General features: G+C 40.6%; 1 protein-coding gene and 1 pseudogene across 1 annotated transcript; one reads left to right on the forward strand and one right to left on the reverse strand.

The window, feature by feature from the left end:
- Positions 1-377: 377 nt before the first annotated feature.
- On the reverse strand, positions 378-8,878 carry H3-3A (H3.3 histone A). The gene is made up of 4 exons (XM_077168575.1): positions 8,747-8,878; positions 7,162-7,311; positions 5,815-5,968; positions 378-1,038 (listed from the first exon to the last, which is right to left on the reverse strand). Exons 2-4 carry the CDS (start codon positions 7,287-7,289, stop codon positions 910-912), a joined length of 411 nt encoding a protein of 136 aa, XP_077024690.1. The 5' UTR covers positions 7,290-7,311; positions 8,747-8,878; the 3' UTR covers positions 378-909.
- An 8,935-nt stretch (positions 8,879-17,813) lies between these two features.
- On the forward strand, positions 17,814-18,455 carry LOC143689522 (vacuolar ATPase assembly protein VMA12 pseudogene; annotated as a pseudogene).
- The last annotated feature ends 1,278 nt before the right edge of the window (positions 18,456-19,733 follow it).

Raw genomic sequence — 19,733 nt, forward strand, 5'->3', positions numbered from 1 at the left:
GTTACTGTTAAACATTTAAAGTTTATGTAGTACATATTTATAAACTATTTTCACTACTCAACAGAGTTTACTAAGTTTTTCCAGGTGACCCTGCTGATTAGCTATATATGTTATATGTGTGAATATAACATATCCAGAGTTTAATTTAAGATTTGGCTTTGGCAAATATATTTCATATCTACAAAGTTAGAAAATTAGAAGGAAAACCAGTACTCCAGTTTCTTCCTCACTTGAAGCTTCCACTTTTCTCCCTCTTAAGTCTTATGTCAGATAGAAGTTGACAGTTAAAAGCACTTTATACTAAAATTTTTTTGAACACAGGAATTTCAAATGAATTAACTGTATAAACAAGGTTAATAATAAAGACCAAAAGCAGGTATAGTTTAATGTATTTTAATAGCAAACTTACAGGAACAGCACAGAAGACAGACAACATTAAAAACATGTACTTGCATGTAGGACAACTTAGTTAGAAAAGTATAGTGAATGGATGGAATCTACTGTATGATAAAAATGCTACAAACACCATTTAGTTGCCATCAATAAGAAATTTACTTGTTTTAAAAAAATCCAAATGCTGGCATTATCCAGAAAAATTTAACAGGTTTATTTATAATTGTTATAAAGTTGAACTGTTGAAACTTGTTCACTGAAACATTTTGACTTACATTAATGCTTTATGTCCCCGCATTTATATTAAAAATTCACACACAAATGAAAATGGAAAAACTGCCAATACCTGATTTCTGTCCCCTATTTTTCCATTCACAATCATATACTTAGGTACCTTTTGACCCCATGGGGAAAAAAAAAAATCTAACGTTCAGAACTACCAATAACAGGAAGAGAAAAAAAAATTTTTTTTTTTTTTTTTTTTAAGAATGAAATGTTTCCCAGCAAGGTGGATTCTTAAGCACGTTCTCCACGTATGCGGCGTGCTAGCTGGATGTCTTTTGGCATAATTGTTACACGTTTGGCATGGATAGCACACAGGTTGGTGTCTTCAAAAAGGCCAACCAGATAGGCCTCACTTGCCTCCTACAATGGGAATGAAGAAACAAGTATTAATGGCATATTTCCAGAAGACATATATAACTTTAAATTAAAATGATGAGGGTTTTTAATCCTTTAAAAACCTACTTCAGAAGACATTGATTATTTTACTAATAAAACCTGTGGGACAAAGGTGAGAAGGGAGCTTATGAAAACTCAAATGCTCAAGTCTGTAAATATGAAATTACTCAAGGGTTCAATTACTTTATTACTAGGAAAGTTTCTCTAACATTAAAATGTGATTTCTAGTAATCTGAAATATCTTGAGTAGAGAAATCCAATTTAAACTCTAATATTCTTAGAAAGATAAATGGAACCATGCATGTACTCAATCCAAAATAATATCCACCCCCAACCTTTCTCCTTAACCTGAACCCCATTCAAACTCTTATCTTCGTTTTTAAACCTCTGCCTTGCTAAGTAATACAACGGTGACAACTGGTTTCCATCTTATGGTCCTCACCTACCTTTACACCTCAGAGGAATTTTATCACTAAAGTACTTTACAGGTCCCAGAATACACCACAGATTAGTCTGTTATTTACACACTCCCACCGATTTTGCCCAGATGTGCCCTGCTATTCCTTACTATCGTCCTCTATATACCCTGATGTGTCAGGGCATTCATTGCCTTGTAATAATATTGATCCCTGTTTTTTCCACCCTAAGACTCTGAAAGGTACTTCTTATACTTACTATCACTCAAAAACTGCTAGCTGTATGAATCATTTTGACATCTGGCACGTGAAGAGGAAATAAAAGGGAGCTTCCACTTAAAGTCAACTTGTAACACAAACTAGTTAAGTTAAAATACCATGCACATTTTGAAATGAAGAGATTGCTGGTTTGTGTGTTTTACTTGTTTAGTTAGCTCAACGACTTCAGTGAATTGGGAGTATTAAATGACAACATTTTTTACTTTTGCAAAAAAAACTACTGAGACTCTACTTTTAAAAGCTTTGTGAATGTTATTAACACCAATGAATTATATACTTCAAAGTGGTTAAAATGGGATATTTTATATTGCGTATGATACCACATTAAAAATAAAACAAAACAAAACACACACTGACAGAACTGAACAACACAAATAGTGGACCCTAATGTAAACTAAGGGCTTTAGGTAACAATAGTTATACTGACTCATCAATTGTAACAAATGTACCACACTAATGCAAATGTTAATAGGGAAAATGGGAACTCTACTTTCTGCCCAATCTTTCTGTAAAAAAAATAAGTTAAAAAAAGCATCAACGTGATGATTGAACAATGATATAGCTTTCACAATGAGACTCTGTGAATGTGAAAACCTTATGTCTGCTCCTTTTAGCTACTATAATCAACAGAAGAGTAGAACATATGGAATAAAAATAAATAATGGGGGAACAAATGTCAAAATAAATTCAGTTTGAAATAGTGGTAAATGAAAGCGAGGGGTAAGGGGTATGGTACATATAGTTCTTTTTCTCTATTATTTTATTTCTTTCTCTGTTGTCTTTTTATTTCTTTTTCTAAATCGATGCAAATGTACTAAGAAATGATGAATATGCAACTGTGATGATATTAAGAATTACTGATTATATATGTAGAATGGAATGATTTCTAAATGTTAATTTTTTTAATTAATAAAAAGTTAAAAAAAATTAAAAGATAAAAGCATCAACAGAGTTATAACAGAGAAGATAGGATTTAACAAATGAGTATGACTGCTGAATCATATTGTTATTCCTTTAGCCTACAGTCTCTTGGAGCTGCTAGAAGGAAAAACCTGAAATTGTGAAACTACAATTCATACCAAACTTTGAAATTTGTTCTATAATTATCTGTTAAAATGTACTTTGAAATTTATTGTTTTTGTATATATATTTCACAATAAAGTGTTAAAAAAAAAAAGCACCAACACATCAGTAATTAACTCAAATGGTTTAAATTATTTCCTTTTATGAAAAAAAATTTCCTTCACATTTATACCATCAGCCTTTTCAGCCTTATCTCTATTCTCTTGTAATAATGTTTTCAAACCTTTCTAAGCCTACTATTTTTCTTCAGCATGTTACCAAGAGCTAAATCTTATTTACCTACTCTTGAAGGCCTACCTCAAGACTATACTATGAATGAAAAGAAGAAAGCAAGCACTCCTCTTGCCCGTTTCCAGATGCAGGTAACCATGAGATCCAGTTACTTAACAGACACCTTATTTTATCCTACAATGGCTTTCCCTCAAGTGGATATTCAACCAACATTTGGTTTGTGTTTTTATATTTAACCCTAATTTTAAAAAAACTCTTGTCTTTGTAATTAATCCTGCATATTTTACATATTCCAAAGGTTCTTAATAACCAGTGACTCATTTTTGGGGATATTCTAGAATATGGGCAAAAAGTTTGGAAAACATGGCACACTCCTGGGAAGGTTCACAACACATTAGCACATGAGGTCGGAAGTTTCTCAGGAAAGAAACCAGTTAAATTTTGCCTAACCCAGCATATCTCAGGATTATGCAAACGTAAAACACTTCTGAGCAATGCAGCACTATGAGCTGCTATGTGGACAGCCCAACAGGTCCATGGTTCCCAGACCATTTAGAGCAGTATAATCTATCAGCTCCCCTGGGCCTACTCAGATGTGGCATGTGACAGCTGGGGCTCTCAATACTCTTTCAGAACACGGCTGCCAGTTTATACATCTGTCTCTGGTCAGCTCTGGGAGAGAAGATTCAATATACATGGGGGTTTGACCATGACCCAGATATTTCCAATTCTATTATCAATATCTCAAAGTCCCTTAAACATTAAGGTTAATGGAAATTCTTTTGTGATTAATAGAAAAAAAAGAGAAAAAAACCCACAAAATCTGCAAGCTGAAAGAAAGTGTTAATTTGCGAAATTTTAAGTACATCCCAAATCTGACTCTTCTACCATTTCAAAACATCAATGTCCATTTTTTACACAAAGATATTCTAGTTCAAACTGACATGAACTTCTCTATTATCCTCAATGGACTACACCCCTCCTTTTGTGCATGATAATAGCATGTACACTAGCTAGAACTGTAATGTACGTTGTGTAACTCTAAAGACAAAAGGTGTTTAAAATTCTATTCAACGGCTCGCATATATTACTTATTTCCATTAGTAAATTCTTCATCGTAGTTTCTTTAAGAAAAAAATGTATGCTCTTGAGTAGGCCCAGGGAAGCCTACTTTTATTCTTTATGTATAAAAAGAATAAAAACAAAACAAAAAAACTAGCAAAGATTACCCTATCCAATAAGCACAATAAAAGATATTTAACTCGTAAAGGAGTACTACAGATAGCAGAGGTGACCGTTTTGCTCAAAATTTGTGTAACAATAATGCCAAATACAGCAATAATAGTCTTTTACCCAGGTTATTTAGTAATCTCAATTTAAAGTCTACATTACTGACACTTAAGATATTTGGCGATCTCCAGCTTCTAAGTGTAGGGCTTTCAAGTAGAATTGATATAGAAAAATAAAATTAACAGTTTTGTATCAATGCTTGGGAATCTTAGTAGTATTTCTGTATTTAAAATACAGTGGGAAAACACAATCTGCAATCATAACATAGTTTCAAGTCACTGAGAATTTAATGGATGCCTAGTCCTGGAATTCACCAATCAAAGAACTTTAGACTAACCATAGAAACAGCTCAACCAATTACACTTCAGTGAGGAATCCACCTATTAAATCTTCCTTACACATAAAGCAAAAGCCTGGCACAGCAACAGCAGCCTTAAAAATCCTCCAATGGAGTACATGTAGATTCTAGAGTATATGTAAATTCGGGACCCTCCCGAGAGATTTGATTCAGACCTACAGTGGTACGGAGCAATTGCATTTTCGCCACCCCCACTTGCCTCTAATGGAGGTGATCTTACCACATTTTGAGATACACTGATCTTAAGAACACCAAATACACAATATAAAATAGATTACTTAAGTGATTGATGTATATATGTATGTACAAGCACACACCTGTCAAAAGTTTTACTTGTGGGCATTTCAAGCTTTTACTCTTGGCAAAAATCCACAAAATATTTCAAATACATAACCACATCTAGAACAGAATTCTGAATACTCCAGAGCTAAGGTTAAATTCAATATGCTCCCCATTTAAGCAGAAATCCATAACCCCTTTGGCAAACTAAGTTTTCAAATCCCTGTTATCTTTACAAGTCCAGTCTCATCTTCAAGCACTCATTTTCCCTACTGTCAATCCAATCCTATCAACCACTTGCTCCTTTTACCTCAAGGCTGCCTCTTCCCACCGCAGACATTAAAGCTCTCTTCGTTTGCATTCGCATAGCCAGGATGACACTCACTCAAACATTCCTTTTATACCAATCACTCTTGCTTGAAACTGTGATTACAAATACAAGCCTTTAGGTCCCATATCTTCTTAATGTCCTATAACATAGCATAAACCGAACCAGTATAGATTCTTTTTTCTTTAAATATTTTAGTGCAGTGAGTTACTCTCATTTTAAAAAGGTATGGTGGAATCTGCCATTAGGTTTTGTAGCTAAAGATGAACTGGCGTTCAAATCATGGTGCTACCACTTTTCTGTGAATGACCTTGAGCAACTTAACCTTTCTGAAATATCTTCAATAGTGAAATAAAGATATAACCTACCTCACAGACTTTTGGTGATCAAATTATATAAACATATATAAAGACTTAGCATTGTTCTTGGCATAGAGCAGGCACTCTAACTCTTAGAGCTTCCCCCCACCATTTTACCTGCAAAGCACCAATAGCTGCGCTCTGGAAGCGCAGATCTGTTTTGAAGTCCTGAGCAATTTCTCGCACCAGACGCTGGAAGGGAAGTTTGCGAATCAGAAGTTCAGTGGACTTCTGATAACGTCTAATTTCACGGAGTGCCACGGTACCAGGCCTTCAAAAAAATTAACATTAAAGAAATTATTACCAGATACATAAATTACACAAAATAGTGGTCAGCTTTAAAGAAATGTAGTATTTCTCATCAAAAAACAAATCATGTCATTATCAAATTTCACTTATTAATTTGTGACCTCAACCCTCAAATCTAGTAAGATTAATACCTTTGAGACCAAAAGTATGAAATTGAAGTAAGTTCCTGGCAGGGAGTGTATCAAAGCCCCATTTTTTCAATTTTTAAAATTTGTGTATATCACTACTTTGTTACTGCAAATTACAAATTTATTTATTGTAAAAAATTTATTTATTGCAGGTATTAGTTTCCAGGCTAATAACAAAGTTGAAATTGTTCAGAAAAGACACTTCTCAATTTAGTACTACACTCCTTCTTCCCAAATATACTCTCAATTTTTTAAAGATTCCTTAAAAACCCAGCACGACCCAACGAGCTTTTATAAGAAAAACACTTAACAGTATTTAATAAGACTGTTTTCCCAGAATACCTTTACTTTGACTACTGCCCATCCCTCATGAATGATTAAATTAAAAAACTCCTGACTATGCAGTGTTTCCTCCATGTGGAAGCGTTTATTATCAGCAAGAAAATTACCTCCAGTTCTGACTTGTATCTTCCACTGAGCTTTATTTTTGGTTAATTGTAAAATCATTTGCAGACAGGATTTACCTAAGCATGGACAATGCCTGCCCTCTAATGGTAGATGCCCTTAACAACACTGCTCAGATAGTTCAAACCAAATGAGCTAATAGAGGAGGAAATAAACCAATTCAAGTAAATGAGGGCTGGGGAGCACTTCACTTAATAAAACAGGAAACCTCTATAAATCTTGATTAAATTACCATTGATCAAAAGCAAAGATATCTTCAAAAATATACTTCAAAAACAACACTTTACTATTTAAAAAAATGTTACTAACCTAATAGCTAATCATCTATCCCATTACTATTAGTGATGTATTAGATCTTTTTATGCATATGATTCTGATTATGGTTTCAAAATTAAACATATTCCCAATAAAACCTAACACTGAACTATATATAGTCAAGTATTCAAAAAAGGGAGAACCCATTCCTAAAGCAAAAAACCGGCGTGTGGCGCATCTTTTCCTTAGACTGCGCGGATTCTGCGCAGAGGCAGCCCGCCCCGGCCCCCCCCCCCAACCCCAGCACCTGTAGCGGTGGGGCTTCTTCACCCCGCCAGTGGAGGGCGCGCTCTTGCGCGCGGCCTTCGTGGCCAGCTGCTTCCTGGGCGCTTTGCCTCCGGTGGACTTGCGGGCGGTCTGCTTTGTACGGGCCATGGCGTGGAGACCTCCTCACTTCCTACCAGCGTTAAAACAAAATCACTACATCCAGTCACAAACACACAAGCGTTTCTGCAGCTAACCCCCTCCCCCAAATCCGGAAATTATGGTCAGTATTAAAATGTCCCTAATGTTATATAATTTGAAAGAGTGCACATTACGCCTACCTCTAAGTATGACTTCCTGAAACAAACTACAGTACTAGATGATTGTTAGCATGAATACCAACCATCACTTAAAATGCCAACTCTGAGCGACAAACAGGAAAACAAAAGACCCCTAATAGCCTTTCCTCCAATTCCCTTAATTAAAGTAGAAATTCGAAATGTCTGTAAACATTTGATCCACAGACAAGTAAAAACGAAGCCACGAACCAGAGAGGTCGAATCAAATTACAGCAAAAAAGGTTTTAACCCCCGCCCCCGCATCTGGCAGTTGATGGACTGCTGTAAATACCTGAAAACACCCCTGGCTGTGCATCTTTAGAGTACTGTTGACAAAAAGGCGTTTCGAAAAGCGAGAGGAACAACAGCTACCAACAACGAGCATCTACAAAGCACCGTCTCCGCGTCCGGTCCGAACAAGCTTTGCAATGGGAAAAAAAAGTGCCCGCACCCCAGTTCCAATGAACGCACGAGGACCCCCAGCCAGCCCCCCGAGCACCCCACAAAGTTTCGGCTTTGCCCCTTCGGCCCCGCGGCGCAGGCCCGGGCCTCCGCCTCCTGCCGTCCAGCACCAACTCGACTCCCAGACCACAACAAAATGGAAACAATCGCAAACCTAACCGATCCCCTTCCAGAGACAAAACGCCGAATCGCTCAAAAACACCCCACTCCTGCCACGCGCCACCCTCCAAAATGCAAAAGTTTTTTTGCATTTCAAATACATCAAGTTTCCGCTTCTCCAAAAAAGGAAAAAAATTCCCTCTCTAAAAGATTTTCCTCCTTTTTTGAAATAGGGAAGAGAGAAACGGGGGGAAAATATGGTCGGTGACCAGAGAAGAGAGACAAGATGGTGAAGCTTAGCAGCAACTGTGGGGAAGCAGCAAAAAGCGAGTTACCCCGGTGGGAAGTGGAGGCCATTTCTACCCCTTTCCCGCCCCAAAACTGGGCTTGGGGACCCGGGGGCGGCAGGTAAGGGGCTTGCGCGGGTCCTGGTGAAGGTCTAGGGTCCGGGAAAGGGGCGGCGGGAGGGATTTCACCGAAGAAAGAGGAGTCGGGGCGCGGGGAGGAGGGAGGGCAGGCTCGGCGCCGCGGCGCTCTGCTGTGGGCTGAGGCGGCGAGAGACCCGGGGCCGGCGCCGCCGAGGAGCAAAATCGCGCCTCTCCTCCGTTCCCGGGCCAAAAAGTTTGTGGGCTAAGCTGGAGGGGTCCTGAGTCCCCTCTCCACCCCTAGGGGCCCGGCTCGGGCAAGCCAGGCGCGGCTCCGGGGAAACGGGCAGCCAGGGAAACTTACCCCCCTTCTCCTCGGGCTGGAGCTCGGCGAGCTGGAGGCGGCGCTGGCGTCGGAGAGCGACGGCTGCGCGGCGGCGGCTGCGAACACAATTGAAAGATGGCTGACACCGAGGCTAGCCCCCAGCACACACCGCCCCGCCCCCGCGCCGCGCGCCGGCCAATCACACACAATGGAGGGAAGGCTCGGTCCCGCCCCCGCCCCGCCCCGGCTTGCGCCCCGCCCCCGGCCCTCCCCGCGCGCCCGTGCGCTCGCGCGCGCTCCCCCACTACGGGCGCCCGCGTCCCCCCACGCTGTGTGTACAAACACAAAGGCCGTGTGAGGGCCTCAGGCAGCTGCCCCTTCCCCACCCGCCCTCCGCGCACACGTCGTCGAACCCTCGAAGCTCGGATTTGGGGGGCCAAGGTGGAAGCGAGGGTGGGGGGCGCGGCGGGCGAACGCTGGGCCGCGGACGTCTCGGACCGCGGCGGGCGGACCTCCCGCCTTCCCCCGGCGTGTGCCCGGCGCGCGTGCCCGAGGCTCCGCGGGCGGCGTGGGGGCGGGAGGAGGACTTGGCCGGCAAAGTCGCTCAGGCTAGCGGGAAGCGTAGAGGCGGGAGTCGCGCCGTCCCGCGCCCGCTTGCGATGCGGCTGCTACAGCACCAGTGGGGCGGACGGTGGCCCTCGGCCGGCTTCCCCCGGGCGAGCTGCGGCCGGGCCAGGCGGGCCCAGTCTGGAGGTGCGGAGTCCCGGGGCCCCTGCACACAACTTTATCGTTTCGAACGCGGCGCGGGCCGAGACGGGCTACGGGCGCTCCCTCCAGCTCCCACCCCAGGGCGCCCGGGCCAAGGGAACTAGGTCGCCTTTCTAGCAGCCCGGGTGCCCGAGGTTGCATTTTGTAAGCTTGTATCGCCATGAATAGACCAAGTAATTACCCGCGCCTGTCCTAACAGCGGCCCCTACCATCCTGCGTGGCCTCGAACCTCATATTCAATAGGAACCATCGGAAAGGAATTGCCAGATTCAGGGCGTTCAAGTGTTGACGGCAGCTTTTGCTTAGTTTAGATGAGACTGAAAACGGCAAAAATAGGGAAAACGCGGTTTGAGGATTGTTACATTTACCCGTTTTCAAATTCTCAGAAGCATAGGAAGCGGACTTCTTGGTCTCATGTTATCTTAGTTTTAGAATCTCTGAACCATCCCTAGATAGTATTACAACGCTCTACAGCTGTGTGAAGGTTTTCAGCAGAAGGGTTATCTCATAGGATAGCCAGGAAAGTACTTTCTATAGATGAAGGGCACTGACTAGAATGTGTAACCTGAAGATTTCACAGAGCATCTTAGTCATAAACATTATCCTGAACCAGATAGATGGAAATCAGATATAAGGTAGGGAATAGATTTCGGCGAGGTCACTAAAGTAAGTAATAGACTCTGGAGAAACAAAAAAGGCCAGGTCTCTCGTTTTATAATTATTTAATGAATGGTAAGTGTCTGTGGTTGCAGCACAGAGCATATGCAATCTATGAGTCCCTCTAATATGCAAAAAAAAAACCTATGTAAAAAGCTGAGCTGCTGAGGAGGAGTTCCTATAATTCAGTCTGAGGAAAGTATTTTTATTTTGTTTTCAGGACACCAAAGTGTTTGCTGTTGGGTTTATTCAGGAAGGCTGTTTTTAATCAATAAAATTCATATCTTCAAGAAATGTTAGGGCGGTGCCAGGGTGGCTCTGTGGCAGAATTCTCGCCTGCCATGCGGGAGATCTGGGTTTGATTCCTGGTGCCTGCCCATGCAAAAAAAAAAGTTAAATGACAAGGTGGAGTTATAACAAAGAACATAGTATTTAACAAATGAGTATGATTGCTGAATCATTATATTTCTCTTAGGTTCCAGTGTCTTGGAGCAGCTAGAAGTAAAAACCTAAATGTGCTGGTTTGAAAGGAAGTATTATGCCCCCTAAGAAAAGCCATGTTTTAATATAAATCCCATTTCATAAAGGTAGAATAATCTCTATTCAATACTGTATGTTTGAAACTGTAATGAGATCATCTCCCTAGGTGATGTGATTTAGTCAAGAATGGTTGTTAAACTGGATTAGGGGACGACATGTCTCCACCCATTTGGGTGGGCCTTGATTGGTTTATTGGAATCCTATAAAAGAGGAAATATTTTGGAAAATAGAGATTCAGAGAGAGCAGAGAATGCTGCAGCACCACGAAACAGAGAGTCCACCAGCCAGCGATCTTTGGAGATGAAGAAGGAAAACGCCTCCCGGGGAGCTTCATGAAACCGGAAGCCAGGAGAGAAAGCTAGCAGATGATGTCGTATTCACCATGTGCCCTTCCAGCTGAGAGAGAAGCCCTGACTGTGTTCGCCATGTGCCTTCTCACTTGAGAGGGAAACCCTGAACTTCATTGGCCTTCTTGAACCAAGGTATCTTTCCCTGGATGCCTTAGATTGGACATTTCTATAGACTTGTTTTAATTGGTACATTTTCTCAGCCTTAGAACTGTAAACTAGCAACTTATTAAATTCCCCTTTTTAAAAGCCATTCCATTTCTGGTATATTGCATTCCGGCAGCTAGCAAACTAGAACACTAAAATTGTGGAATTTACTTTACCAAACTCGGAAATCTTATCTACAACTAATTGTTGTGGTGTATTTTGAAATTTTTTGCTTTTTTGTATATGTTATTTTTCACAATAAAAAACAACAACAAATGACATGGGTAATGTCTTTACATGCTAGATTTTCCCACTGCTTCTACTTCTTGATTTAAAAAATATATATCTAAGGAAGGTAAAGATTAATTTAGGGCAGATAGTTCTGTTCTTGGATTATCTGAGCAAACTCAGCTGTCCATCTGTAAAATGGAAATAATATTTATCCATGCGAAGGTAGGCCGCAAGTCTTTTCTAGGTGTAGGATCTAATACTTAAGCACCTGGATAGGTGTCTAGTTACCTACATAATGGCTTCAGAAAGTTCTCTTACTAAGTAAACATTTGTTGAGTACCAGTTATGCCAGGCACAATTCTGGGTGCTGGGAATACAACAGGAAGGGCACAAGCAACACTCCTGTCTTCATGGAGTTTAGATTTCTGGAAGCATTGCTTCCTGGAGGAGGGAAAGAAAGAGCAGCAAAACTGTAGCCAAGGGGAGAAGGACACTGTGGGGAGGAGAAGTGCCAAGGTTGGATTCTAATGGGAAGCAGCGGCCACCCCTGAATTGACTCTACTTCTAAGACTCTTGGCCTAAAAATGGCCTCAAAATTTGGAATTAAAAGGGGGGCGGGGCAAATGCTTTTAAGTAAGAACATTTTCCCTAGAATAGAATACTTATGGTCACTAATTTAGATGTGTTTTTAATTTAAAAGTAGAATGGAAAGGAATTTAAAAGCACTTCTGTTAATTTCTGCTTGGCTCTTGTCACCCTGTTCTCAGTACAGAGATCACCAGCTCATGGAGGTATTTCTGGCCATTAGTATCCCCCTCCCCCCTTATTACATCATTCTTTTTCTTTTAACACATTGATTTAAATCTATCATATTTGTTGTTTTTGTTTTACCTGTTTATTTTTCATCTCCCCTAAAGAATATATACTCCAGGACAGCAGTCATCTCCTGTTTCTCCTAGTTATGCACCTATCTTCCCCCTGCCCCTCAGTTTGGGTCCTCTTCTCATTTGCTGCACCCCCTTATTAAAAGTTCTCATGCAGTTCCATGAAAAAGTTTAAACATGTACAAAAGTAGAGACTGGTACAATAACCCCCATAATCTTCTCAGCCAGCTTCAACAGTTACCTACTTAAGACCAATCTTGTTTACTCTTCCCCACCCTACTTGAATTGTTTGGAAGCATATCTTGGATGTGATACCATTTTATCTGTAAATATCTGTAAATATCTTAGAATGTATTTTTGGAGCTAAATAAATGGTTGATGTCTCTTAAACCTCTAAATTTACGGAATCTCTCTCTGTCTTTTCACTTTATTGAAAGATATGAATCATTTGTCCCTCTCTCAGTCTTACCCAGTAAATGTCACCACCATTTACTCAATTGCTCAAACCAGAATACAGTCATCCTCCTTGAGCCTCCCTTTCTTTCACCCCGAAAGCTAGCCCCTCAGCAGGTCTTTTTGGTTCTATCTCTGAAATGCTTCTCACTCTTCACCTCTCACCTGGACTCCCACAGTAGCTTTTTATATGACCTCTCTCTCCACTCTCATGTCTCCATATTCCATTCTCTGCACAGCATACAGAGATTAGATTTATAGAATGTAAATCAGATCAATTCGCTCTGCTGCTTAAATCCATTCAGTGGCTTCCCACTGCTTTTGGATTAAAATCCTCATTGTGGAACGTAGCATCACTCCTCCCCTCCTTGCCCTCTTGGGGCCAGCCCCACAGCCTCTGGACTGTCAATCCTTCCCTGCCTTGGAGACATTACACTTGCGATTTTTGAGGCTTGAATCTTCTTCCCTCAGCTTTTCACGGCGTTCGCTCATCTTCTAACGCAACATTTCTCAGCCGTCACTATGTCATTTTAATGTTAGAAAATGATCATGTTTGTAAGGTACACTGAGGAAAATTAGAGGGAATTTGGGGCCATTTAGATGAAGCTTGATAAAAAAGTTCATTACATATTATAATATTACAAAATAATTAGAAGAGAAAATACTTAGTTTTATGGAAAATATTAAATATTAAACTTGTATAAAACTTTGAAATAAAACATTTTCAAATTTTTTAATGAGAAGCATTGAGCTTCCTTTCTGAATGTAATTTTTATATGGGGTTTTGCGGTTGAAATGGATATATGCAGTTCCTTAGCAAGACATTATAATAAGGATCTCTTCAAATTCTTGATAGCGCTATCATTGAAAAGCTTTGCTCACACAAGTAAGTGATAAAAAAATTTTTAATCATCTTTTCAGTCATTAAAAAATTTATAAGTTGAAGTTATATATTTCAAAGCTCTTCCCTTTCTTTGATTGATAGATGTTAATCTTCAAATTTATTGTCAATAGATTTTGAATCCATTAAACTTTTTAAAGAATCAAGTACTTAAAAATAATGATGCAGCTCAAAGTTGTGGACTGCACATGTACCATTAGAGCAATTACCTTGCAGCTGCCTCAGACACCACCAAAAAGGGCCTAAAAACTACACATGGACAGAAGTATCTGAAGTGAAGACAGAGATTCAGGTTGGCATCAGAATTCCTTTTCAGTTTCCTGTCCCCGCCCGTGACTGGCTACATTGTGGGCACCTGGCATGGGTATCCCTTGGGCTCCTTGTCCATGATGGGCTAAAAGCAGTGAGCTAGGAGCCAGAGTTCCTTCTTGGCTGTACTTGTGCATCACGGTGGCGCAGTGCTGGGTGCCTCTTATCTGCTCAGCCCTGGAGGAACCATGGGGCCTAGGTCTGGCCCTACCACTTTGTTCAGCGCCCTCTGAGGCCGGGATGGGTCTGCTCACAATCCGAGGCGCTGGTCTCTCCCATGCCCTGTGCCCATAGTGAAGACCATTGTACTGCTCCAAGGTCTCAGCTTTCATGTCACCACCTCAGAGAGCTTACCCTGCCTCTCTGTCTCCCCCTCCACATACACATTATTCTCTGTCACATTTCCATGCTGATTTCCTTCATAGCAACTCTCACAAGCTGACATTTTGTTAATTTGTTTGCTGGTGTGTGGTCTTGCCTACCACACTGTAGACTTGGTGAGAGCAGGGACCTTGATGTTTTATATACTGCCCTCTCCATCAGCTTATACAGTACTGAGCCCAAGCCAGACACTTAATAAATATTTGGTGGGTGACTTAATAGAAAGTGACCATATTTTATCAAATCTTGCAATCAAAACCTGTAAGGTGAATATTATTTGTACGATATTCAAAAGTGAAAAATTAAGAGTTAATGAACTATAGTATGTTTCCCAGGACTCTCATCAGTAAAAGGATAACAATATTTTTCTCATGGTGAAGCTGTGAGAATGAAGTGGTACTGTGTGACCAGGCTTAACCATCACTACTAATGTTCTATTAATTTTGCATACTTCTTAAAATTAAATAACTGATGGCATCTATTATAATCATTGTTCCCTGCTCATGAAGCAAACTTGGGACTGCAATTGGACTTTCTGAATAGCGGGGGAATGTCTTCCCCCTTTGTAAATGGATACATTGGTGTTCTGTTTTCTATAGGAGTCTTTGTGAATTAGGCTAGTGTGGTTCTGCCTTGAGGAAAAAGTATCAAAATATCAAAGTGATTTCTGAGACTGCAAGGCCTGGGTCACACCTTGAAGCATGGTGAATTCATGAAGGTAATGGTACCTTGTGAAGCCTCTTGGTGGACATTAGATAGCCTTGGAAACACTCCCTTACCCTCTTTTTCTGAACTCCTTACTTTGAATATCAAGAGTTACCTGGTATGGTAGTCTTCCTAGAAAGGAAAGGATGGATGCAGCAAGAATGCAAGTGTACACTACCCCTGCAGGCCCATGCAAGAAAGCCAGGTTCAGCGGCTGTAGAACAGTTCAGAACACCTTGAGCAACTAGGAAGGAGATGGGACCATGGAGAGTTGAAGAGGAAATGGCACTTTAGCAGGGTTAGGGGTGCCAGATTTAACAAATAAAAATACAGAATGCCTGGCTAGATTTCAATTTCAGATAACGAACCATACTTTAGCATAAGTATGTCCATGCACTATTTTATCTGGCAACCCTAGCAAGGGGTCATTTCCTGGTCTCAGTTTGAGGACTATAAGGGGAGGCTGGGAGTGCTCGCTCTCTGAGGCTTGGAGATAGTGTGCCCAAGATGGGCCTGGTTGTGCATGGAAGTCAGGGTTAGAAGTGGTCTCAAGAAAGCTGTATTGTCTCAACAAGTAGCCTTGTGGGTATTGAGCGCTCACATTCCAACTTAGAAAGGGACAAATGATCTGAAGTGCATATTTTTTTCAGATTGAGATGATAGAAATTCTCATTGTTTAGGTAAAGGCTTCACATTTAATGATTGATATAATATGTCTCTCAATTAAAATTCTTCATATAATCAGGATAAAATAACTTGCCTGGCCTTTCAAGTATTCCTTTGAGAGAACGAATTGACTTTCCTTTTTGATACTAGAAAAATAGGAACACCATTGCTTAGACTATTTAAAAACAGTACCAGGCAGTTTGAGTCTTCCTAGTAACTGCATACTATCCTTGTCCTTGTGACAGGTTGAGCTCTGTGGAGCTGTGTCATTCTCAGTCTACCAAAGGGAGGTAAGTCCTTTTTTCTCCCAGAAGAAAAGGTCCTTGCTTGAACCTTTTTCTTCTTGACTTAGACAATTAATCCAGTTCTTGGATGAAAAGGGGATACGTTTTAAAAAGAGGTAATCCTCTTTCCTTTTCCTTTTTAATTTTCTCATCTCTATATTAATATTTAAGAAGTGCCAAGACCATTATATGAGAAAGGTTATAGATGAGGAAATGGGCTAAAGAAGGTCATATAACTGGTTCAAGTTAACATGTGGCAGAGCTGGGGTTCTGTCCCCTACATCTGCTCAAGAGCCATTGTTCTGCTGCCCCCATGATTCGCAGACTTTGGTTTTACTAAGATTAGTCACAGTTATCAGAAAGTTACCTTAAATATCTTAAAAATGGCTGCATTTGATATGGTTTTATCTACTAATTGATTTTTCTAGTGCCATATAAATGTTCTAATAAAGTATACTAAGAAACTCTCTATATAAATACATATATATATATTTAAAACAGAATGTAATTCATTGTGTATAATATTAAAAGCTGCAGTAATTTCCAAAGGAATTAGTACCAAGATACAAGATTCCTCAGATAGGGAGGGTAAATTAACCCATTTGTGTGCATCAGCAGTTAGCACAGTATTGGTATTTAGGAAATATTTTTCTATTTTTTTTATTTCCTTGGGGTGTAGAGGTGCTGCTATTACATAGTCTCCAAAGAGAGGCAGTGGCCGGGCTGACACTCATGAGCCTGGGGGTTCCCAACCACAGAATTTCTGCCATCAGTCTCTGCTCCTCTGAAACGTTTTGCAGAGCTGCTAAGTAGTGAAGCTGAGGGGTCAGCACACTTGACCCAAACTTTTTAAATGGACAAAACCAGTGGGAAAGGGCCTGTCTCTTTGTAGACACCCTGTAAACGTCATTTTCCCCTTCCCTTAGTCAATGAATAACTATTTGGTTTCTGTCTAGCTATGATTTGTTGTTATATTAGAAAATAATATAATCGATCCCATATATTGTATCATTGATTAGAGTTGAAGAGGAAAGACTAATGTGGGGCCAAAGATGCTTCACATGATATTTACATAGAAAGTTGATTCTTTATATACTCTTGGAGCTGTTTGGAGTTTGGCCTCAGACTCAAATCTGCCCAAAGCCTTTTCTTCTGAAAAGCTACAAAAGCTACCCTAATTGCAATTTGTTTGCCTGTCTGCTGTGTTTCCTAGCAGTACATAGATATGTCATTGGAAATTGGGATTTGGAACACCAATTCCTTTTTTTGTTGTTGTTAAATCTCCTCTCCTGGCTTAAATGATATCCCTCTTCGGTTTATCGCCTTTGGTGTGACATCTACTTATTATCCATTTTGTCCTTGTACTTTACCTACTATAGGGGTGGGGGGTGGGAGGCGGGAGAGGGGGGAGTGGGTGATGAAATCGTCCTAAGAAACACTTCAAAGCTTCATCTCAACACTGATTTATTATCATGGCTTATTGTTAAGGGAGGTAAAACAGATACCCTCATACATTGTTGGTGGCTGTGTACGTTGGTGCAACCTTTTTAGAAAGCAATTTGCAATATGTATCAAGAGCCATAACAATATTCATACTCTGAGCCTATAATTCAGCTTCTAGAATCTAAACCAAGGAAAAAATGAAAATAATATATACACAATGATTTTTTGCAGATTGATTAATAACAGTGAAAAATTATAATCAAATAGAAATATGATTAAATATATATTTCAGTAATCCACCTCTAAAAAATATTACCTACCCCTGAAAAGCTGTTTTTAAAAATGTTTGCTAAAAATGTTTTTAAAAATGTAATGGGTAAAGTAGATTAAACATGGCGTCTTCTTTGCTGGCTGGCGAGCGGCTGGTCCGCGCTTTGGGCCCTGGCCGGGAGCTGGAGCCGGAGCAGCTGCCCCAGAAGCTGCGGGCAGAGCTTGAAGCCGCTGTGGGAAAGAAACACATGGGCGGTGAAAGCCGCAGTCGCCCCGGACGCCTGGTTCCCTTCCGTCTGATCCGGAATCTGCACCAGCACCTGAGAGAAAGGAACTCCACATCATACCTTCATGAGCTCCTGGAAGGCAGTGATATCTATCTCCCAGACGTTGTGAAGCCTCCCCGGAATCCAGAGTTAGTTGCCCGGCTGGAGAAGATTAAGATACAGCTGGCCAATGAGGAATATAAACGGATCACCCGTAATGTCACCTGCCAGGATTCAAGGCATGACAGGATGCTCAGTGACTTGGGCAAGCAAGTGAGGTCAGTGAAGGCTCTGGTCATCACCATCTTCAACTTCATTGTTACGGTGGTAGCTGCCTTCATCTGCACTTACCTTGGAAGCCAGTATATCTTCACAGAAATGGCTTCGCGGGTGCTGGCTCCCTTAATCGTCGCCTCTGTGGTGGGTCTGGCTGAGCTATATGTCATGGTGCAAGCAATGGAAGGCGAGTTGGGAGAGCTGTAACTTGTGCTTCGTCATCAATGGAATCCAGGCCTTTCCAGAAGTAGCATACTATCTAGAACTTGCCCAAGTGCATACATCAGTTGTCATTCTTTGTCCACATGCTTTGAGGCAGCCCTGTAATTTAGGTCAGAAGCCCCCAAGAGAACAGTATGGATCCCCTTTCTCCAGTTTGTACTAGAAGAGAAATTGATAAGATGACATCAGACAAGAGAAAGGGATTGGTACAGGATGGTGGAACTGGAAACAAGGCAGCTGCCATGTTGGAACTTAGTTTCAGTCTTCATCTTCTTCCTTCTGCTAACCCTCTTCTGAGTTTCTGTATACATCTGCTTGTCTCTATCACTCACTAACCCTTCAACTTCTCACTTTCCTGCCCTTTTCTCTGACTCCACAGAGAAAAACAATCCAGATGGCAAAACACTATGTCAACTTTTAATTGCATATTGTTTATGGGAGGAGTATGGTTACTGTGAATTGTCTCAATCAGGAAAGGGGGGCATTATTTCTTTGTAGACAGGGACTATTTGCACATTTAACTATATATAACAATATGAATATGACTATACATATATATAATTACACATTTTGTCATACATTAGCCTAATGCAGGATGTTTCATGTGGGTTCTTAAACATGTTTGGCTTGAATGTAAACGTTCACAGTTGGCCAGTTACTTTACACGATTGCCTTTGCTCTTCACAAGAATCCTGGAGGTTTGAAAAGGAAACGTTATTAGGCCCTTTTCCAGAAGAAAAAGCTGAGACTGGGGCAAATCAAATGGGCAACTTGTGATCTTTCATTTGATAAATGGAGCCCAGAACTCATAGGTTGTCCTGAAGTCCCTTTGTAATGTTCAACTCCTAAGACCTTAGATCAGTGGTGTGATCATAAGACTGTGTAAAGCACTTAAATGAATATTGGTATTAGTTATTTACCCAGTAAATATTTATTGTAGTCTGTGAATTCTTATTTCATATCCTGTGACAAATAACACAAAAACGCAAAGAAAAATGTAATGTTGGCTCTGAAGCTCTGAAAGTCAGCAGTACCCCATACAGGAACTGTTTAAAAAGTTGAAAAAGTGATCAGACTTTGAGTAGAGATATGAATGAAGCTGATTTGGATAGGACTAAGGTATATTAGAAAACAGGATAAAGGATGATATTGTCCATATTTTAAAACTCCAACTTCTGTGTGAGACCAAAGGGAGAGAAAGGTGCAAAATTTATATTTTGGGTAGGGCATTTCCTAATTTAACTTGTTTGGTCAGTTTAGTTGAACACCATAGTAC

The sequence above is a fragment of the Tamandua tetradactyla genome, chromosome 7 (genome assembly GCF_023851605.1).
Source record: "Tamandua tetradactyla isolate mTamTet1 chromosome 7, mTamTet1.pri, whole genome shotgun sequence".
Taxonomy (NCBI): Eukaryota; Metazoa; Chordata; class Mammalia; order Pilosa; family Myrmecophagidae; genus Tamandua; species Tamandua tetradactyla.